Source organism: Gopherus evgoodei, chromosome 6 (assembly GCF_007399415.2).
Source record: "Gopherus evgoodei ecotype Sinaloan lineage chromosome 6, rGopEvg1_v1.p, whole genome shotgun sequence".
NCBI lineage: Eukaryota > Metazoa > Chordata > Testudines > Testudinidae > Gopherus > Gopherus evgoodei.
The window spans coordinates 90,153,144-90,177,169 of NC_044327.1; the positions used below are offsets into that span (position 1 = coordinate 90,153,144).

Genomic DNA, 24,026 nt, shown 5'->3' on the forward strand with positions numbered 1-24,026 from the left:
AGAAGGTATGCCGTACAGTAGGAAGCCAGTCTAAGTCAACCTGATGGAGATGAAGTTCAACTTTTTAAATACTACAAGTTTATAGTGACAGCAGAACTGTCACCTTTAGCAAACTTCAAATATTATGGTGAGTGAGACTGGTTTTGTGCCACTCTTATGGTAGTTTATGAATACAGATGCAATGAGGAAAATGATGTACTATCTAGTCTCTCGTCCTGGCCCACTTCATCTCATGTATCCATTACTGCCATCTCCCCTACTCTGGCCCTGACACATGCAACGTCTGTCCTTTCAAAACATTGCTGCAAAACCCATTTTCCTGGCTCATCACTTCAACGATTTCCTCATTTGAATTCTTCCATGGCTCCCCCGTCTGCATTTCTTTAAAAAAACAAGCAAACAAAACCTTTACTCATCTTCACTTTTTAAGGCTCTTGATCTGTCAACTCTTGTACAATGTCAAGATGATAACCTCTATTTCTGCCCCAACAATAATGCCAGGCTTCATTGCCCATCTCTCAAATTTTCTAGGAAGCATTTTTCTCCTTGCTCATGTCCCGATCCTTATGCATGGGAAGAAGCACCATCTCAAGCTGCTCACCTCCCTGGACTCTGCAATCCCTCATTTCTAAAGAGGGGGAGGGTGCCAAGAGAGGGGACAAAATCAAAATCACAACACATTGCAAATTCATACCGACTACACTACTAATCTAACTAAGAACAAGATACATCTAATAATAGTAGAAGAAAGGGTGTGGCAGACCAAGGAATAGAACCAGGGTCTGCAAAGTCTCAGATTAGCACCCAAACCCTTGGCGCGTCAGGGGCTGGAAGGAGATGAGGAACAGTGCAGAGTGTTGGCTGCTAATACACACACTCAGGCCTGAATACTCAGTGCCACAAGGTAGTATGCATGTTGTTCCAATGGCCAAAACTTGCTAACGAGTTCCAGCAAAAGTATGGAGTGTGCAGCCACATCCCAAGGGCAAGGCTCTGTGCAGACAATCACCTCAGAGAACCCGAGGTACAAATGAGTAGTACTGCAAAGCAGAACACGCACATCTTACTCTATTTCTAGTTAATTGTGATGAATGAGGCACTTTCTAGTAAATATAAATATCTAAAGTTCTACAACATTAAAATATATAACTACTAGTATGTCACTTTCTTACCAGATTAATCCAATATTGAATTGTACTGCTTCCGCCATAGCGTTAATCACTTCACTTATTGTTTGGAATTCAGCAATCTAGACAGCTCGAGATAAGACAAAAGTAGGGTCACCTTGGCGAGCCATTAGGCTGTGTGTGTTGAATTTCACATGGTGACACCATGGCTACACAGATAAGACTGTTGGTTTTTCTCATAGACATTTTGGGCCAAATCTGGCTTACCTTACTCAGACGAGTTGTCCCAGTGAAGTCAATGGGATGACTCGTGTGGGTGAAACAAGTAGTACTTTGCTCTATATCTGATTTTCATGTCACTGCATAGTTTGAACAATTTTTGTTAAGCTTTAGAATCCTTGGGTCCTTTCTTTTTCAGTATATTTACTTTAAAGTAACTTTTTTCATCTGCAGCACAGTATGGCATAGTTAGTGACTGATTGCTATGGTAAATATGTGCAAATTATAGAGGAGAGTGGCTAGATGACCTATGTTACTGGCTATATAATCTTTAAACTGATAATAAGCAGTATAAGGTAACACTGAAAAATTCTTTCCTTTCCTATAAATTAATTATTTAATGTAAGACATATTCATTAAGTTCCACCTATATTGACCCATGGGTGTGTCATATCGCAAATATATACATTTCCTAGGCTATCAATTTAGTTTTTATATTACTATCTAACAAGGGCCCCAAACCTACAACTCTTTTCACGTGCGTAGTCCTAACAGGCTATTTACCCTGTTGAAATTGGTAAATATACTTATATGACTTAGGATAACTCAGATGAGTAAGAATTGCAGCCTGGGGCCCAAATTTTATTTCTTTTGTCTTACATTATCTAATTGCTTGCTGCATATTATTATTCTTCCCGATGAAAGAATCAGGCTTAACTCTGTTTACTTCTCCTTTAAGTGTACAGCCAATGAATAAAGGCATATTTGTATTCATTGTGTTTGTCCCTGGTACTAATAACTTATAAAGTTACATCTTAGACAGTGTCTCCTTTATTAAAAATATTTAAGTTGGGGACTGGAGGACCTAAAAGGCTTGGTAATAAAATTATGGAACCTTTCACTTCTTAGACACAAGGTGAAATCCAGCCCAATTTAGTAGTGAGTCAAAGTTGTCATCTGGTGATTATTTTCATAGCTTTTGTAACAGGAGTTTATGGTCTCCCTCCAGTTCCTAGTGGACAAGCATCTGTAACACAGAATCACTGTCTGGGGTTCTGGCTGCTGGACCCTTGCCAGCCGGGGTCCTGGCCGCAGGCCCCACTCAGCCCACTGCCGACCTAGGTGAACAGAACCCCAGACCAGCAGCGGCTGAGCGGGCCGGCGATGTAAGATCAACATTTTAATTTCATTTTAAATGAAGCTTCTTAAACATTTTGAAAACCTTGTTTCTTTTACAATACAACACTAGTTTAGTGATATATTATATAGACTTAGAGAGAGAACTTCTAAAAACATTAAAATGTATTTCTGGCACGCAAAACCTTAAATTAAAATGAATAAATGAAGTCTCGGCACACCACTTCTGAAAGGTTGCCGACCCCTACTCTAGAGGGTGACCAGTTCTAGAAGACAGGTGAAACTAGAGGGGTTGGGAGAACGGAGGAACTATCAGAAGTATTGAAGGAGGAAGAAAAGGGACAAAACTTAAGGATGATGTGGTCAGAGAATTTGATGGGGCTAGAAAACGTGCTCAGGTCCAGGTGGTTGCCTGGGTGGTGGTAATAATGAATTTGTTTTGACTGTTTATTGCAAAGTGAAAACCTTTTTAAAAAAGAAAGGGAGCATTGTTAAATACTGTTTTTGCTGACCTTGACATCCTACAGACTAAACATGGCATAACATATTCTGGTTAATGCATTATTTAATATATACCCCTGAAGCCATTACAGCAGTCCTACTCTTACTGCTCCTCACTGTGCCTTTAAAGGTAAAGAATTTGCACAGGCCTCTGGTGCAATGCAGGAGCATGTTCTGTTCCCCACACTCCTGTACAGTATTCCCATGGGGACAAATCATAAGCTCGGTTATTGCAGCACGTTGGTCAAGAGCACTGGAAATGTTTCAGCCACACTGGTGAGTGCAGCAGGCCAGTCTTTCCTTTCACGTGTTCATTTGGCCCCAAATTGGAGTAGGAGTCAAGTAGCAAGCCACAGTTAGTTCTTTCTTAACGTAACAGTAGTGTGTATGGGACCCAGTAAAGGGATTGGGGGGTCCCATTGTGCTAGGTGCTGTACACGGACCTATAACGAAAGGATTCTCCCTGTCCCAAAGATCTTAGTTTAGGTATCAGATGAGACAGCTGGCAGGGGGAGCACAAGGTCACAGTGAGGAGACTGGAAGTGTAAAATAAGCAGCAGTCTCACCAAACCAGCTCTTGAACCATTAGAGTTGGTTGGAAAATAGTTATTTTTTTCCATGGAAAGTTTTGACAACTAAAATATTTCCCTCAGACTTTTGTGAATTAAATTTTGAGTTTTTGTTGGAATATTATAAACCTGAAACATTTGAGTTCAAAATAGTGCTGCTGTGCCTCATTGGAACTGTAGTTTGCTTTATGCTCCCATTCTCTTCTATGGACTGGGCTCTTGCTGCATCTCCTATGATATGCCATGTCTTCCACTCTTGGGGAGGGGAAGAATTGCACCTAGGAGTCCCTGGCTATAGTGCATCATGGGAAGGATAGTCCAGCCCAGAGAAGCGAATGGAGGCTTAAGGCACCTAAACTGTAACATTCATAAGGAACAGTGAAGCCATTTTAAATTTTTGCTTAAATATTTCAATTTCCCATTAAAAGCAAACACTTCTGACAAAAAATTGAGTTCAGTCAAAAATCCAATTTTCTGTTGGAAAAACAGTTTCAGCAGAAAATTTTCAATTAGCCCAGTTAGCTGTTGTCAAATGTCTTTTAGACATTTTGGCAGCAGTGAATTTTTAAGAGTTTTCAAGTAGTCTCTCCCCTTCTGTTGCCATGCTTAGCAGTAGCTGACTCTTGTGTGCATGCATGGCCTAGGCCTTCCCCCTGTTGGGGGTAAGATTCCATTTCTTGCTCAGTGTATTGCTTAAAACTTTTGCACAAGAACATCCCTTGTACCCAGGCTCTTGCTTGCTTTTTCGGGATTTGAACTATAGTGAGTAGGAAAAAAATGTTAACAGCTTACTTGTTTACAATTTCAGGCAAAAGGATTTACATATAGAGAATTAAAAAAAAATAGGCCCAAAATCTGGGGGAAGTAAGGGGCAGTGTTAATTACAGGTTGCTGAATCACTATAAATATAAAAGCAGCAAAGAATCCTGTGGCATCTTATAGACTAACAGACGTTTTGGAGCATGAGCTTTCATGGGTGAATACCCACTTCGTCAGATGTATGTCTTGACATACATCTGACGAAGTGGGTATTCACCCATGAAAGCTCATGCTCCAAAACGTCTGTTAGTCTATAAGATGCCACAGGTTTCTTAGTCTGGATCTGTAAAAGCAGCAAACACGGCTACCCCTCTGATATAAGTCTATATAGCTTCTATAATGTGAGATTGAAGGGTGTGGTTGTGGTGGTTGTTGAAGTAACCTGCATGAGACTGTAAGATTAAGCAGACCTCATTTTATGATTTCTTTTATCCTTTCTTCCACTAAGTGGCTGTTGAGAAACTGAAAGCAAAATTCTTAACTGATGGAAAGTTTTATTGTTAGTAACAGACAAGCATTGTCAGCACTTAACAAATTTAAAAAATGGATTTTTATGATTTAACATTTTCCATTTTATGACAAACAGAACAAATAATTTGCATATATTTCCATTCACATTTTGAAAAATTATTAAATCTCCTGGGAAAAGGGTGGGTGGGTGAAAACTAGGAAATATTGGAACTGTATCAATAAGCTTTTAGCACTTCTCAGTTTAAATTATTCAGTGACGTGGTTTAGCAAAATAAAGAGATGACAGTGCACTAGCTAAAATACTTTTATGACCAAATGCCCCCTATTGCATTCATATTAACTAGAGTTTCCTAATGTGAATCTATATCAGGAGTCAGCAACCTTTCAGAAGTGCTGTGCCGAGTCTTCATTTATTCGCTCTAATTTAAGATTTCGCGTGCCAGTGATACATTTTAATGTTTTTAGAAGGTCTCTTTCTATAAGTCTATAATACATAACTAAGTTATTGTTGTATGTAAAGTAAAAAAGGTTTTTAAAATGTTTTAAGAAGCTTCATTTAAAATTAAATTGAGATCTCCCCGTACCGGTGGCTAGGACTCGGGCAGGGTGAGTGCCACTGAAAATCAGCTCGCATGCCGCAGGTTACCTACCCCTGATCTATACTATGTCAGATCAGAGCTTTTATTTTAGCTGTATTTTTTGGCTGCTTCACAGCTGTATTAATCATATAGTGTGCATTTGAAGTGCAGTCTAAATTGAGTTCAGCCTCAGTGGGCAGGAGTAATGGCAGTGAACCATGATCTCCCATTCACATGCATGGGCTGGTGGATCTGAACTGGTTGGTCCACTGACAAAGCACACAACCTGCTTCAACCATATCCCCGTTACCATCTGTGCTTCAGCCAAGCTGGGCTGTCATGGAGCTTTGCTGCAAGGTATGCAGCATTCTAAGGAGTCATCTTGCATGGCCTCTGTCATGGTACAATTCTCCCACTATGAACCTTAGCGTCCAAAAGATGGGGTACCAGCATGAATTCCTCTAAGCTCAATTACCAGCTTAGCACCTGTAGCGCTGCCACCAACCAGGAATTCCAGTACCTGGTACACTCTGGTCCCCACAAAACCTTGCCCGGGGACCCCCAAGACCCAGACCCTCTGGATCTTAACACAAGGAAAGTAAACCTTTTCCCTCACCGTTGCCTCTCCCAGGCTTCCCCTCCCTGGGTTACCCTGGAAGATCGCTGTGTGATTCAAACTCCTTGAATCACAAAACAGAGAGGACAATTCACCTTCCTCCCTCCTTCTCTTTCCCCCTCCCAGACTCTTCCTGAGAGAAAGTAATCCTGGCACAGAGAGAAATCAGCCTCTCTCTCCCTCTTCCTTCCTTTCTCCCTACCAATTCCCTGGTGAATCCAGACCCAGTCCCTGGGGTCTCACCAGAATAAAAAAAGACAATTAGGTTCTTAAACAAGAAAAGCTTTTAATTAAAGAAAGAAAAAACAGTAAAAATTATCTTTGTAAATTTAAAAAAAATGGAATAGGTACAGGGTCTTTCAGCTATAGACACTGGGAATACTCTCCCAGCCTAAGTATACAGGTACAAATTAAAATCTTTTCAGCAAAATACCAATTTGAACTCCTTTCAGCCAAATGCACATCTGAACTCCTTCCAACCAAATACACATTTGCAAATAAAGAAAACAAACATAAGCCTAACTCGCTTTATCTACCTCGTACTCACTATTCTGGATCTATAAGAAACTGTATCAGGGAGATTGGAGAGAAACCTGGTTGCACATCTGATCCCTCTGAGCCCCCAGAGCGAACAACCAAAACTAAAAGCACAGCACAAAAACTTCCCTCCCTCAAGATTTGAAAGTATCCTGTCCTCTGATTGGTCCTCTGGTCAGGTGACAGCCAGGCTTACTGAACTTGTTAACCCTTTATAGTCAAAGAGGTATAAAGTACTTCTGTGCTATTAACTTTTCTTATCTGTTTATGACAGCCTCATTGTTTCCTGGTCTCCCCAGGCCATGGGTTCACTACATTTTATTGCATTTTTTACTTTGCTCTGTCATAGCAGCTAGGGAAGAGAAGGGTACAGGATTTTGCCCTCTGTATTTCTGTGACTTAGCTATAGGTAGTGTAATGTACCTGCGAGTATGATTGCATGATTAATAGTTGACAAAAGTAATCTGAACTGATTAATAATTATAATATCTAATGTAGTTGTAAATGCATAACCACCTTCTTGATCTTATGAATTGTACCTTGTGATTATAATAGGTGACAATGTTCATTATGGTCAATATGTATAACTTAGCGTACCTCTTCCTGGTGACCTGTTTTCCATGAATTCTGAGCCAGATTCTCTGTTTTAGCTGAGCGGTGTTCAGCAAAGGAATGGAAGAGGATGTGCGCCAAAGCTGACTTTCAGATACCTTTTTGTGTCTTCTTGTATTCTCTGGATGACCAGGAGTCAGTTCAGCCGCCAGCATAAATTAGAGTAGTCTTGAGGCTGCTCTAACTCATGCTAATCTGCAACAGCCAGGAGTAGCTGAAATGCTGCACAGTCCAGCCAAATCCTTGCTTTGCCTGAATCAAGGTCTGCTATTCTGGCAACTCTTTGTTGACTGGGGCACCTTCTTATGTGATGGGTAATCTTGTTGGATTTATGTCTATCCTCGTTGTGTTGTGAGAGCGGAACAGAGAATCTGCTCTCATACATATGAAGAATGAACAATTTTCTGCCTGTAGCAGAACTTTGTTGCCAATCATGGGAAATTAATTTTCTCTCATTTTTCTGTTCTTACGTAGCAAAAATGAAATCATGCTGGACAATAAGAATCTATTTCTAATCTGTTATTCTGGGTTTGTCTCGTGTAATTGAATGCACCAGTGGCAAAACTCCTATTGATTTCAGTGAGGCCAGGATGTCACCCTGAATATTTGATTCTCAATCCCATTGAGAGAGTGATGTTGCACCACTGTAAAACTGGTGTGACAGAGTGGAGAATCAGGCCTGCTATGTTGTATACAACACCAATTCTTTCTTGTAGCAACTTCAAGATAACACCAGTTGTTGGAACACCTGCTTATTGGCTATTGATGCTTATGGATTGGAGCAATATTCACCTTCAATCACGGAAGCTCCATGTGGGTGCTGTTAAATTCATTCCTGCTTTTGCTGCTGATGCTCATCTACTTTTCATGGTGGATTTCACTGAATCTTTATTTTTTTGCCATGTGATACCTAGTGACCTGCATTCTAAGTGCACGTTATTTTTCAAAACACTTTGACTTGTTTTTCCTTCCTGAACTTTGAATTGAACCTATGTAGAATGCACCCCTGGAAGCCTGTGCCTTTCACAAACCTCTGATTGACGAGCATTTGGAAATTAGAGTGCATATAAAATATTTTTGAAGGAGCTAGTCAGTTCACTGTCTTGTGGTAAGTAAACCCCGGTGCACATACAGGAATAAGTTTAATATTATTTTATTCTAAGATCCAGCAAAATCTCTGCTTCACACAGTGTTGGGTTTTTGCCTACTTTTGATCCTACTTGCAGCACTGGGATTCACTGGCAATAGCTATCTGATGGCTTAAAGCGATAAGTGTTACATCAAGATTTTTTTTCAGAGCTGAGGTCCTGTCTTCCTGGTGCAACTTTTTGCTCCTGGTTAATGGCAGGTGCAAATCCTACTACAGATCAAATACTAAAATATTTTAGTGGTAGGATTTTTATCCAAAACTAATTGTGGACACATCTGCATTCACACAAAAAGTGTCTGGGTGGAAGCTGTATGAAAATAAGGTGCTTAATATACATTATTAAAATTGTATTTAATAATAAGGCTAATGTAGTAATTAAATGGATCTCTTTTAAATTATAGAGTCTGATGCTGTTTTTGAAAGCAGGAAGTCTAATTTTTTTAGTTCTAGTAGTTTGTACAATGAAGAGAATTATGTTGTATATTTAATATGGGCTGATGTCTTCCCTGTTTTGCAGGTTTTGCTGATCTTTGCTAAAGAAGACAACCAAAGTGATGGGTTCTGGTGGGCTTGTGATAGAGCTGGATACAGGTGCAATTTTGCCAGAACACCAGAGTCAGCGCTTGAATGTTTTCTTGATAAGCACCATGAAATAATTGTCATAGATCACAGGCACGCCAGATACTTTGATGCAGAAGCAATCTGCAGGTAACTTAATGGACGTTGTGCTTCTACTGAATGTCACAATACATTGCAGAATACCACATCGAATGGGCATAACAAAATCAAGACACAATGACATACAGAAAACAAGTTTGGAGACTGAGGACAGGGATTGCAGTGCTTCATCACAAAAGAAAAAATAAAAACTGCAATAGAAATAATTACATTTAGTATATGAAGACACCTATTGTCAATAGGGCTGAGGCATGACCAATAATGCCATCATTTTTGGTTGACAGCTTCCATAGGATCTTGAACCAGAGCTACCATAAAATCCTTCCACAGTATGTCGTCATCACTTTTAGACTTACTCCTCTGAGCAATTAATCCTGCATCAACAGTTGGAGCAGCAGGGACTAATGGAACACTGTCATTTGCCCCCTGGGTCTGCCACTTCACTGATGACATGAACTTCACTAACATGACATCCTTTGCATGTGTGTGGTACTCTGTGTCAAAACAGCTGCTTCTAAGTTTACAACCATTTCTCATTAGGAATCTGGGGAAGGTATCTTTGCAACTGTTTCATTTATTTTACACAGCATGACATGCTCTGCGCTTTTTCATCAGACCATAATGGGCACATTTTGGCATGCTTATCCTGAATAGTATTTTACCATTCAGACAGTTTTATTTATTTCAGTGGAACTACTCACAGAGTAAGATTACCTGGTGGAAGTAAGGCATGGGTGGTATAAGGCTAGCCTCTAGCCCTGCCCCTTCCATGCCCCCCCCACCAGAGCCCAGTGCCTTCTACTGCAGTCACTGGCCGTACCCCAGACTAGTGCCCTCAGCCCCTGGAGCGCCGGGACCACTGCACTGGGAAAGCTGCACTGTGTGAAGCAGGATGGAGTCTGGGGGCAGAGCATGGGTGAGGCCAAACCTGGCTGTCTGTTATACCCACTGCCCATGAAGTAAAGGTTTCTGAATCTGGTCTAATGTTAATGTGTTTTTTAAAAAAATAAATAAAAAGAGGACCCTTTATTACTCACATATGGAGGGAAAGCCATTCCATGTTTGACAATCAATCATATAATTCCAGTGTCTCAACAAGATGCACCTAATGGTTGTTAGACCTGTAGTAAAAGACCTATTTTTTGTAATGGTTCACATATGGTACAGTTTATGGAAAGTAGAGCTGGTCTAACAGATTATCTTGTACCTATCCCTATAAAAACAGGCTTGTTCCCTTCAATACCTTTTCTAGTGTTCAGTCAACTTTCTGAAGTCCTAAGCAATGGGGCTTCCACCACTTTCCTTGTGAAACTATTTCACAGTCTAACACCACAATTTTCCTAATATTCAGCCTACACTTTTTTCCCCTCTTTTTACCTTTACTCCTAGTTTCTACTATTCCTTTTTTACCATCATTCCTAATTGTACCTTCTTATGCCATGTTAAATAATTTCTCTCTCTCTGGTGTTTAACCTTCAGGTATTTGTAAACTGTGATTGTCCACCCTTCTAATTGTTGCTTAACCAAGCTATGTGTATAGTTTTAGCTTTCCTCACAATTTAGTTGTCTTGTTGTTGCTTTTATTTTTGTGCTCTTCTCTGAACAACATCCAATTTTTCAATGAGTCCCTGATAAATTGATGTCCACATCTTCTTCTGGGAACAAATCCAACATGATAGATGGGTTTGAGGATTTGCAGAAGGGGCAGGCACTAGATATCTAATGAATCCTTAATCTGTGAGGGGAAAAGCATGTTCTGTCTGCAGGGATCCAGGGCCGTGGCAGTTGAGGGCTGGCCTCTCTTAGTGCTCTGTACTTTCCTCCCACCATGCAGAACAGCTCCTTGTAGGAGCTGTGCTGCCATTGACCATACCTTTCACACCTCTGCCCTATACCACCAATAGCAGTAGGAGATGGAGATGGAGATGTGAGTTAATGCTTCATTTTCTAATCTTCCACCAAGATCTTTTTTTTGGCAGCCAACTAATGGAAGTGGGGAGTATGCCATATAGCAAGGGTGGGCAAACTTTTTGGCCCGAGGGCCACATGTGGGTATGGAAATTGTATGTCGGGACATGAATGCTCTCAAAATTGGGTGTGAAGGTTCGAGGGGAGGAGGAGGGCTCCAGCTAGGAGTATGGCTTAGGGGTGGGGCTGGGGAAGAGGGGAGTGCAGGACGGTGCTCCAGGCTGGGATTGAGGGGTTCAGAGGGAGGAAGGGGGATCAGGGCTGGGCCGTGGGAGGGGGTCAAGGGTGCAGGCTCTGGGCAGCACTTACCTCAAGCAGCAACCTGAAGCAGCGGCATGTCTCCCCTCTGGCTCCTACGTGGAGGCACGGCCAGGTGGCTCTATGAGCTGCCTGTGCAGCCAATGGGAGCTGCAGGGATGGCGCTTGGGGTGACGGAAGTGTGTGGAGTCCTCTGACAAGCCCCAGACCCCGCTCCCCAACTGGAGCACTGGAGTGGGGCAAGCCCCAGACCCCGCTCCCTGGTGGGAGCTCGAGACCCAGATTAAAACATCTGGGCGACCAGCTGTGGCCCCTGGGTCATAGTTTGCCTACCCTTCTCATATAGACAGACTGCTCCCCCTCAAGCCTACCATATAATCCACACATCCATGGAATCCAAACCAAATTAAATTGGTGAGAAGGGGCTTCTCCAGGTTCCCTTGATTTGGACAGATGCAGCTTCCTGCTCTCCCACGCTTTGGGGCCTTTGGCCCAGAATTGAGGGAATGTGAACTTAGTATCCTTAAACACCCAAAAATCAAGTGGATAAAGTGCAAAAAATGTTTTTGGGTGTCCTCTACCATTTTCCAGACTTGACCTTATAGAATCTTCTCTGAGGCTTTTTTCATTTTCTGTTATATATAAGGTGAAGAAATTCAAAGTTGTCAATGAAGCATGGTGTTGATATAGTGTGACACAGGATTTGTCTCCTTTCAGGTCAATTCGTGCTACAAAGCCATCAGAACACACTGTGATACTTGCTGTTGTTCCCCAAATGTAGGTATTTCTTTATATTTTTGTGAAAGTTTTGTTCTGTTGAAGAAAATGTTTATTGTATACAACCAGTAATAATGTTTGCCTGATGACGGGCAGTCGCCACAAGCTACTATTTGTAGCTTGTGTGGACTATATTATCACTAGAAATATTTGTTTTTACATGAAGAGGAAAAGATCAGTGATGTCTTCTTGTGGTAGGTTTATTTATTCTATCTAATTGCAGACAAAACTATAACTTATTGCATTCTCTCACTGAAGAGGGTCATAACATAATGGCCTAAATATCAGAAAAATATAGAAAGCTATGATGGAAGTTTTAGAATGTTGTAGCCAATAACATCTTGGGGTTATGCGGGGTAGGGTGGAGCAGGGAGAGATTAAAAAATATAAATATAAGAAAACTTAACAGTAGCTTGATGGAAGGCAGGTCCCACATTCACTGGAATTTCCTGAAGTTTCAACTCTGCTTTTACTCTTTGCTCTGTTTTTTACACCGTTTACTCGGACAAAATTCCCATTGACTTCAATTGAGAATGTCGCTTTAGTAAGGACTGAGGGCTTCTTCCTGTGAATGGTTCTCAACCAGGGAGCTGCAAGCAGGTTTCAGGGGGTCTGCTAAGCATGGCTGGCATCGGACTTTCTAGGGCCCAGGGCAGAAAGCCAAACCCTGCCGGATGAAACAGCAGCTGGGGACCCCGAGCCCCACCACAAAGGGCTGAAGCTGAAGCCTGAACAACTTAGTTTTGTGGTGCCCGCTGTGGTATGTGGGCCCAGGCAATTTCCCTCCTTGCTACCCCCTAATGGAGGCTGTGGTTTTTATATGCAGAAAACAGTTGTTGTGGCACAGGTGTGCAGTGGAATTTTTATAGCATGTTGGGGGGGCCTCAGAAAGAAAAAGATCGAGAACCCCTGCTGTAAGGCATTTTATTAATTCCTGTAAGGTGCCAAACAAGCTCAGCTGTCACAGAAATCAGAACCCTCATGGGGAATTAAGGGCATACAGCACCTCACAGAATTCTGTCCAAAGAACTGAATTTAGGATTTGACTTGCTCTGAGGAACACAACTAATATTAGTTATCAGCTTGAAGGGAAAAAGAGAGAGAGGAGTACTAACAAAGATAAGGAACAGAACAATAATGAAGAGCCCATGAAATCTCTAAGAGCTCAATGAAAAGTTCTAGTGATGCATACAAATTATATCACATTATTATTATTCCAAGGCAGTCTTGTCAAATCTAATCATGGCTCTGCATACTGTATAACTAAAGGAAATAGCGAGGTCATTTTTGCCACCTAGTTTTGTTTGTTTTCTAGTTGTGTGACCAGGTAATCATAACAAAATAAAATATAAAAGATGTATTGTTCATTTTCATTCTTTATTGAATAACTAACTTTAGTTTTTGTTTCCTCTGTGTATCCTCCTATCCTCTTTATATTAGCTTTCTTTGTAAAAACCCTTCTGTCTATCGGAAAAGAGACAGCACTTCTCTTGAACATTTAGCAGGCTTGCTGCAATAGTGATGAAAAAAATATAGTAACTTCCTCCAATATCTGTCATGATATCCTACAGTTAGTATATTGCTCTAGGTATCTAAACATACACATCGGGAAGAGCGACATCTGCAAAAAGATTACATGATATATACTGTGATTATATTTTGTGCCACGTTAGTCTTCCTACAATCTCTTTAGATAACTGTCAAGTTATCATTTTGGATGATATGTTTTGCTTTTCTGTAGATCTGCTGACCAAGAAGAGACCTCTGTTCTTCCCCTTCTCCATGCGGGCTTTGATAGGGTATGTAATTTACTAAAGAATCAGGGTAATTTCTACAAACACTTCAATTTTTTATAACTAAAAATGAGTTTATGAATTTATTCATGTAAAGCACAAGTTTGCTTGTATCATGTTAACTACACTGTAGCGATGAGAAAATAATTTCATCAAACACTGTTTGTGTTTAACTGGAATTGGCTAAGTATACACCATAAGAAAAACATATAGACCTGCCCAGTGCTTCCACAAGGAGCAGTAATGTTGGCATATAAATTCCCGTTGGCCTGGGCACAATTCCCCATGACAGGTGGCAGGATAAATATTGTGCAGATGGGTGTCCTTTGTTGCTCCTGGGGTTTGTATGTGTTACATGTCACAGCATGCACTCTAGCAATCAGGAGAGCTGTTCATCCCTCTAGCTGGCAGCCCATACCTACCTGGGGCAAATGGGGCCTAATCCAACTCCAACTAAAATCAAAAGGCATCTTTCCATTATTTTCAGTAGCGATTGAATCAGGCTGGTTTTGTGATATTGACACATTGGCCTGAAAGCTCTCCTGGTGCTCTGGGTATTAGATTCTGCCATGCTGCTTGCACAAAGGGAGGATGAAAAAGGTGTCTGTGTCTTCTTGCTCTCCATGGCACCTGTGTAGCTGAGAACTGAGAAAGTAGCCTTGTAAAAAGAGAGATGATAATCCAATAGCTAGGGTGCTAGTCTATGATTCTGAAGATGCAGGTTCAATTCCCTGCTCTACCACAGACTTGTTGTGTGACTTGGGCAAGGCTCTAAGTCTTTTTGTACCTCTGTCCCCATCCGTAAAATGGGAATATAGTACTTCCCTATCTCACAGGAGTGTTGTGAGGCTAAATGCATTAAACACTGAGGTGCTCACATGCTCTGGTAATGGGAGGAGTGGGGGCATATAAGTATCTAAGACAGATAGAGGTCAGCCCATACATTGGCAGATTTAATTTTCTTTAGTTTAGTGTATTGTGTAAAAAAAAAAAAAGTTGTTTAATTTTGTCACATTCTTTACTATTAAAATTTTTTGTTTCAAGTTTTCCTTTTCTCCTAATGCCTAGTATTTTGTCCAAAGATTTCAGGCTTATATGCTCTGTAGGCTGGATTGTAACTTCATGTGCAGTCCTGAGCAAGGGTGGTGCATAACCACCCCAGAAGTAGCTGCAGGAGGCACTCTGTGTGTCTCTGATACATAGCTCTCAGTCATCATTCCCTGCCTGTGCTGGCCTTATACCAGCAGCAATCTGACCCTCCATGCACACTAGTTCAGCTGTACTGGATAGTGAAAAGGGAGGATTGATCCAAAGTCTTACCTGTTCTCTCCCACTGCCCCAGGCAGGAGAGCAAGTGTGTGCATTCACTTTCTTTTGCATGGCCAGACCAAAGGTAGGGGAGTTCAGGAAGGCTTCTTAAAACAGATGGGAAGGAGAATTTGAAATGAAGCAAGGAATGATTTCCTTTGACTAATTTTCTGAAAGATTATTGTCATCATAAGTGTTTCATGATCCTCTGCTTTTTAGAAATAAATTAGATACTGCTCCATGATCATTTAATATAATCCATTAGCCTATTGTCATCACCATTGAATGTTGAACATCATTTTCTCCTCATCACCCTAATTATTTGTAATGCTTTAGTACCAACTTCCAAAATAACTTAAGACTAGATCCCACTGAATATCTTCCTGACGTAGTTTGTTGCCATTATGACCCGTCTTATCAGCATTGTTTTCAAGCTCCAGAACATGTCAGATATCAGAGTCTACTTCTGCCCATCACAAGCAGAAGGGGAGCATAGCATTTTTTCATGCTTGAATGGGTATCCACAGGCTCCACATGCATTCAAGGGAGAAAAGATCAGCATTGTGCACACACACAGGCTGAGATTTTTATCAGCAACAGAATGAAATCAATTTTTGGAAAAACAGATTCATTTTATTCAAATTATATGTATCTCACTTTACTATTTCCCTTTTTGATAGCTTTATTTTATCATATCGCTATTCATTATGATGTTGGCATATAGCACCTACCTTTTACCTATCCATCCTTAATTTTTTTCTTGGAAAAACATGACTTGACAGTTTTGTGTACCTCACTGCTAGTTCTAGTGGTTTTGTCTGGATTTTTTGCACATGTATAAATTTTAAAAAATTAACGAAGGGTTTAATCCTGCACACAGTAAAGCTTTTGAAAATGATACTGAACTCCTTTGTAAAATGCTTTGAGATCTATTGATGAAAAGCTCCATATAAGAGGTAGGTGTTTGTATTATTATTACTGGAGTTTTGTTGTTGACTTCCTTGGATTCTGGACTGGGCTCAAAGGCTTATTGAAGGCTGATTTAATCTCTTCTTGGAATTGTTTTGTCAGCTAATCAATAGATTTTTCTACAGTACGGTATATTAGATCTATGTCCTGTAGCGGTGAGTATTTCTGGATGTTTGCTTAAGAGTTTTTTGTATCTTTGTCATTTCAGTGACCTTTAGATTATCTTTATTGATCCTATGAAATTCTGAATCACTGCCTTTTGGGGTTTGGTTTTGATAGATTCTGTGATCAGTTCCTTTAAGATGAGTAATTTTGTTCATCATCTAGTGCATAGCTGCTGCAGTGACAGAATCTTCTGGACTGTATGCAGGAACAGTCATGTTTTAGGAGTTCTTTCTGTTCGTTGTTTCATAAAGTGGGGGGGAACCTTTTTCATATGCCATAAACTGATTAAAACCAAGTCACCTAAGCCTATTGCTTTCCAATTCTTGCCTCTTGGGGTGAAACACTTCCAGAAGATCTTCTGAAGTCTTTTTTTTTTCCTGTATATTTTTTAAATTAAGTGGCTTTCAGTGTTCATGTTGGTGTAATAAATGTTTGTGCTGTATTGACTATATTAATGAATTAATTGCACAAATCTACTACACATCCATAAGAGAACAGAATATCTCTTTCCCCACATGGGTGTCCCTTTCTGGATCTGTCAGTTCTTTTCATCAGTGCTGAACTGATTTTTCTTCTGCAGCATTGTATCCTCATGTGATAATACTGTACAGACTGAGTCTTACTTCTGCAAAGGGTAAATTGTTCTTTTGGTTGCACTGTGTAGGTATTCAATAGTGGTATTAAAATATTCATACAACTCTCAACATGGTGCCATTTAATGAGTTTTTAAAACATTATGAAATGAACACAGCTGTACCACTAGCAGATTTTTAAAGCCCAAAATCTGTGAGAGGAAACTGACTTTACTGCTGGCAACTTGAGATGAACATTCATATGGTGACACATCACTGTTTTTGTAGGAAAAAAAGAGGGTATGTGGCATAGTACTAATGCTGTACAGCTTCCTCTAAAAAGGACCTTTGATGTTCTTCAAAGGATTGGCTGCTGGCTTTCAATCCAGCTGTCCTTCCACAAAACTAACAATGTTAGAGAGCTGTTCTTTGTGGAGAACACAATAAAATCTGTGCAGGCCTTTATGAAGTGGTTGTTTCAGAGCTTCCCCAACAGTTTTACTAGTCAGCAGTTCACTATTACTGAAGTCAAAGAGCCAGATTCTTCTCCCCTTATAGTCAATGGCAAAACTCTCTAGACTTCAGTGGGAGCAGGACTGGATGCTATATTTGCCAGAGAGTGGGAGGTTGGGGGGAAGAAACCAAAACCATTCTTACTTCTGGAGTGTACAGATATTACCATTTGCTGTCCACTTTTTCTCGACCACTGTCAGTGTGCTCAATACTTCAGACATCCTTTATAAGCCAGGTTCTACCATCTGTACTCAAGCTGAGGAATCCCTTGGACTTCAGTGAAACCAGACATAGACTAAGCTTCCTACTCCTCGTCAGTTTTGGACCATCATAGATTAATTTTGGTATTAATGTGAATGTTTTGGTATTTAATGTGAATGTTTCTCAGGAATTCCTTTTCTTTTAGAATTAAGTGATGGACATGTAATATGAAAAGTCCTTGCAATATAGGTTCTGGATCAGGTTTTTGTTTTTTATAATTATCTATTTAGCTGGCTTCCTAAAACCAAACAAGAAAATGTGCAGTTACTTAGCATATTACCTCACTTGCTTTGTACGTTACTTGACAATTAGAAAGTCAATACAGTGGAAAAGATTGTTATAGCTTTAGCCACAAAGGGTACAAATAAGGGTTTGAAAGATTAGTGCTTTAGCAACAGAAGTATAAATAAAGGTTTAAAAGTAATCAGACCTATTTCATGTACTGTCTCTGATTCTTTTCCAGAGATTTATGGAGAATAGCAGCATAATTGCTTGTTACAATGAATTGATTCAAATAGAACATGGGGAGGTGCGGTCACAGTTCAAACTACGGTATGTAGAAGCACAAAAAAAATGAACTAACTTTTATTGTCCAATATTCTGCGGAATTACTTGTTTGTGCATCTGCCTCCTTGTGGGTTCCATATGCTGCATTCTGTGTTCAGAAAACCTGTCAGAGGTGATTATCTGTCATCATCAGTTCTGATGGGTTTTTGTGCTCCACTTGCCTTGATATATGGCTTAGTGAATTTAGGCCACAGTGCAGCTCTCCTTGCTAAAGTTCCCCCTGTAGATCAGCATGAGGCCAGTTTGCATATTTATCATTCTAGCAAAAATAGTGTGACAGAGCAAGGTACAGTTCAGCTGGTGGTATGGGGTTTGATATGAAATTTGTCTGGTCCTGTATGCATGGTGCATACACTGTAATTTTTAAATGACATCATAAAATTTAATGAAGGTAATTTTAGGTTATTATTCATCTAGTATTTACTTACTGTGTGTGACATCCTGTCATAAACTCAATCTAGAGCCAAATCCTGATGCCTTTTTACTCTGTTTCTACCCATTCTTCATTTGGGCAAAACTTGTATTGATCTCCGTGAGAGTTTGTCCTCTGTAAGGAATAGGAGATTTTGTCCTGTAGTGATGTTATTCCGTTACAGGCTTTGTGAGTTAATTACTGGATAAAATTGTTAAACTAGTGTTTTCAGCTAGCTACAGAATGAGAAATTGTCTAATGACATTACTTAGCAAGTGCATTTACTCAGTGAATAGCATTTAATTAGCGGTAGTCCAGAAAATTTAAAAAATATAATTGGTTAAGACACTTTCTGGCCAATATCAGCTCTGATGTAAGCAGGCTCATCAGGAAAATAAAGCACTTGTGAATTTTTTAAAGTTGCATACTATTGGATGGTGCTTGAAAGGCCACACCAGTTACTACAGTGTGAAAGTAGAGGAATGCAGAATTCAAAAGTGTAATACAAAATTTAGCCTTTACCAAAAGATTAATATAGCCTATATACAGTATCTGTAGTCTGTGATAAGGCTAATGGAATATAATCTGTAATGACAGTGTAAAAGGAAACCTTTCCAGATAATTTGATGTAATTTTCAGACTGCCACCTCCAAACTCAGTATGTACTATGGTAATAGAAACCTATTGCCCAGCAATGTGCAAAGTCAGAATCCTGCCAGAAACTCTAAATACTGAAAATAGCCTACTTAACTATTCCCAGATAAGAAATTAACTTAGTCTTTTTGCACCCTCTAGGCTTAAAACTTCCTAGGTACTTGCATCTGTCTTTTAGCACTTGTCTGGAATGTACAGGAATAAAGAAACAGAGAATTATTAAAAAGGTCAATAGGCATTATTTCATGTCAGCACATTGAACATGCCCTCATACTTCCTGTTCTGTTTTCATTTGTTTCCTTTTCTAATAATCATTACATCCTGCTTGTTTAAAGAGTACAAAAACAGGATGTTTTAATATGTAGAATTATAGCTCCCAAGGACAGAACACTAATACAGCCTGAACACCTCTGCATGAACAGTATTAATAATTAATATAAGTAATTGAATTCCCAAATCCAGGGAACATGACTCATATTGATTATCCCATTTTTCTGTGGCTTTATTGAAAATAAAGCCATCAGCCAAAGAAAGCTTAAAGTCCTCATTACACTTTGAAGCCAAAGTTAGTCTCTGGAGGTAATTAATCTACCAATATCCTTTCACCTAGATTATTTTAAGGAACTGAGCTGTGCTCTCCCTTTCTTCTTCAGTTTTCCGTAGATTTACAAGCCACAACAAAAAAAAAAAGAATACTAAAGCACTGCTTTTTTCGTCTGCATAACTCTAAAAAAAAAAATGCCTTCAACTTAAAAAGAAATAATTTTGAAAGCAATTTGTCTTTAATCAAATAAACCTTGTTGGTATTTTCATCCACTTAATGTGAGTTGCACCTCAATATCACCTCTGAATTTGGACCACAGAGACTGCGTTAATGTAGCTCTGTTTCAGACAAGCTGGTACCTTTTCACATTCACAAGCAGGGTCTACACAGAACAGTTAGAGCCCAGCAAGTTAATAAGCTTTATAAAACATGCCCTACTGTCACACTATGCTGCACCATGTAGTCAAGCTCTAAGTGGATCTAAGTTGCTGTAACAAACATTAGGAACCGGGGCGGCTCCAGGCACCAGCGCGCCAAGCACATGCCTGGGGCGGCAAGCCACAGGGGGCACTCTGCCGGTCGCCGCGAGGGTGGCAGGCAGGTTGCCTTCGGCGGCATGCCTGCAGAAAGTCCGCTGGTCCCGTGGCTTCGGTGGACCTCCTGCAGGCATGCCGCCGAAGGCAGCCTGCCTGCTGTGCTTGGGGCAGCAAAATACCTAAAGCCGCCCCTTAGGAACCAGAAGACATGGGTGTAGTAGGGAAGCACCTAACACAAGGGTATAAGAAGATGCAAGGTAAAGCAGACTGACGGTGGACTTGAATTTACACAATTTTCTTGCTTTGTAAGGCATAAATTACATAAACTTAGTCCCCTTAAACCTATTTCCACCCACTTGAATATTACTGATGTGTATTTTACACCTTTCCCACACCTCTTAATTTGACTCTACCTGGTTTTAAATCCACAACTGTAACTGAGAATGCTCTCAAAAAGGCATTTAATGCATGGCTGCAATATTTTTTGGTTTGCTACTGTCAGTGTAGACATCAGCCCCCAGAGACAGCTTCAGTTAACTTAGTGATACTCAGATCTCAGTGGTTCAGGAGCCAAATTAGTAATCAACATTATCCAAGTGTGAATTCATTGTTTCATTTACTATAATATATAGTACTGTAGTCTGTCTGTGTTTAATTAAAATATAGTTAGTGACAAAGTTTCTCCTCTACCTTGGTGGATCCTGTGCTTACTGGCGGATTTGCTTACCTCAGAGATTCACCATGTGAGTCAGAAAAAAGCCCAGAGACCTTCCCCTCTGGTAGAGGCCACAGTCTAGGTCAATTCCTCCTGTGTCTGATCAGGAGTTGGGAGTTTGGGGGGAACCCAGGAGTTCCTGTAAAATTCTCTGTGCCCCTCTGTGCCCACTGCTAGTTGACACCAAGAGGTTCCTGAGTCTCATAAACCAAGACCCGTTTGTGGCAACATTTATACTGTTATGAAATACACAAAAGTAAACTATCTCTCTGTGTGTGCTGCCATCATTACTGCCAGCCTCTGATCCAGAGAGATGCTTATTTCTCAGAATGGAGGATTTTTTCCCAGTAACTTAGTGTTTCTGAAGGAATTCATCATAAAACACTGAATACCTGTCAACAGCACTCACTTTGGGTAGAAGAACAAGGTCAGGCTCACAAGAGTGGGTGCCAACCTCAGGGCAGACTGTTACAAACCAGGGCACAAATGCCAAGCTGGTTGTATGTTCTAGAAGTAGATTCCATCAGCCAAGTATCAAGTGTGAATTCCTCAAGCACTAGAACTGCCTTAACATGGAGTCACAGACAGTCCCCTGGAGCACTCCCATCTATCTTGCCACCCAGGCAAGCCTGCCTTTGTGATAGATGGTCCCTTACAGCAAAAATCTCAACAACAATATTTACATTGCTCCCAGTCCCAAAGGACCAGTCACTTACCCCAGGTCAGTTGTAACTTAGCTCTCTCACGAAAGACACCACTGGTAGCCAATCCTATAATAAACTAAAGATTTATTAACTAGGAAAAAGAAATGAGTTATTTGCAGGTTTAAAGCAGGTAAACATACACACACGAGTTAGTCATAGGTTTCCAAAGGTAATAGAAACTGCTGTAATATGTCAAGTATCAGAGGGGTAGCCATGTTAGTCTGGATCTGTAAAAGCAGCAAAGAGTCCTGTGGCACCTTATAGACTAACAGACGTATTGGAGCATGGGCTTTCGTGGGTGAATACCCACTTCATTGGATGCACATGCGACGAAGTGAGTATTCACCCACGAAAGCCCAGGACTTTGCTGCTTTTGCTGTAATGTGCAAACTCTGTGTCCTTTAGATCTAACATAAGCTAACCTGCTTGGGGATCCCTTGTTTAAGCTAAGAAATGTTGCCTTCTCCAAATTCCAAGCAGCATAGTGATGCATATCAGGGATTATTATTCCCTTCTCCCAGAGTTCAAACTGTGATGGGATGAGGGGGAGTAGGAGCAATCAATGAAGTATTTTGTCCACTGATGTTCTACAAGGGTACATCTGTTATCAAAAGGCCTTCTCATGTTGGACAGGAGATGACACCTCTTGTGGTAAACTATTCCATAATGCTTCTCTCCTGACTGTAAGGGGTGTCCAGCTTCATAGCTAATACCTTCATAGTTACAGAGCAAACATTGAAATATTACCTTTATAACCTGGGATAGAGGTGATGTCAGTGAGATTAATTAATGCAGCAGCTCACACATTTCATAAAGTCCAAATACTAAACACATTCTTATAAACTTAACCTCTGTTTTAACCATGCTAACACAGAGGTGAGCCAGACTGGTTTGCAGTTAATCATTTGTCAGTTTTCAGTGAGGCCTAGGGGCCTTGGCATGAGCTGGCACCAGGTCTGCCAGCATCATCACAGTTTGAGGGTGTTTATGTTCACTTGACTTTTCTCTTTACTCCAAATGCTTTTCATCACACTCATTTCATGAGACTGTTTGCTTGGTATAGCAATATGTCTTGAACAAACATTTGTAGGCTTACTGGTGGTTTTTGGAACTTTGACTGCTGAAATGAAAACTGAGACATTTCAGGTTTCCTGAAATAAGCTCCTGGGACCCATGGGAGGCCATATGAAAGTCTGGGACAGGACATATGATCACTGTAAAGGAGGGAGAGTATTGTCTTCCTAGCTCAGACCCTCTCCACACAAAAGAACTTGTCAGGTTCTGCTGCCACTGAATCCTTCCAAAGGACCCAGGATTTGGCCCATTGACTTCAGCAGGAGTTACATACAAATCAAAGGAAAAAAATGAATTTCTGGTTTGAGCCCCTATTAAAGTTACTGAAACCAAATATTTTGCTCTGAATAATAGCATGGGAGCAATTAAAACATTCCAATTTGTTTTCTTTCAGGGAGACTTACTTCATATCTCTTTTAGCTACTAGTAGATCAGCAAGGGCCCCCCCCAACACTTCAAACTAAATTAGCTGTATTATGTGATACAAAAAAACCCCATACATAATGAAGCTGTTTTGGTTGCCAGGGCATCCTTTATAAAGTGGTGATCAATTCAGGAGAGACTTTTGTTGGGTTCCCTTGGCAATTTGTATATTGTTCACAAGATATACATGCCTGAAAACTGAAATGTTGCTTTCTTAACCTTGGCCCTGACTAAAAACTATTATCTAAAGCACTGTGGTTTTTGATTTTGCATACCTATTGTTGTAATGAATGTAACTAATATCTGCCATATAACAGATTGTCAGTTCAACAGAAATGCTGAGTATCTTCTGCATGTATTAAGCCACTGAAATGGCTTCATGCCTTCAACTTGTTCTGAAACACTGAACAGAAATTTGTCCATCCTTTTATTAGCAGTGCCGCAGGCCTTCTGTAGAGACCCAAACTGGAAGGCAGACTTCATTATAAAATTTCACATCCACTGTTTTCCCCAATAATACACCCCCCTTTATACACACTCTGGTTGTTCAGTTTAAAGTGTGTTCAGAAAAAAGAACTTGCTATTAAGAAGAGGTAGTACCCATGGTAACTTTTATATTGTGAATAACAATAAAAACACTTGAATGTCAGAAATGTTGGAAAACTGAATTTTCAATTATTATAATAGAGATGATTACATAGTTTTGTCAAAACAGATTTTGTATGCAAAATGCAGATGCAGATGCAAAAAAAGATGCAGATGCATCTGAGGAAGCGGGTATTCACCCACGAAAGCTCAT

General features: G+C 40.3%; 1 protein-coding gene across 1 annotated transcript in view; it reads left to right on the forward strand.

Moving 5' to 3' along the window:
• PDE8B (phosphodiesterase 8B) overlaps positions 1–24,026 on the forward strand; it is a 163,576-nt gene that overhangs the window by 83,863 nt on the left and 55,687 nt on the right. Inside the window, exons 3-6 of the mRNA XM_030566063.1 lie at positions 8,854–9,044; positions 11,958–12,017; positions 13,759–13,816; positions 18,062–18,150. Of these exons, the coding sequence (XP_030421923.1) occupies positions 8,854–9,044; positions 11,958–12,017; positions 13,759–13,816; positions 18,062–18,150 (398 nt within the window). The remainder of the gene's footprint in view (positions 1–8,853; positions 9,045–11,957; positions 12,018–13,758; positions 13,817–18,061; positions 18,151–24,026) is intronic.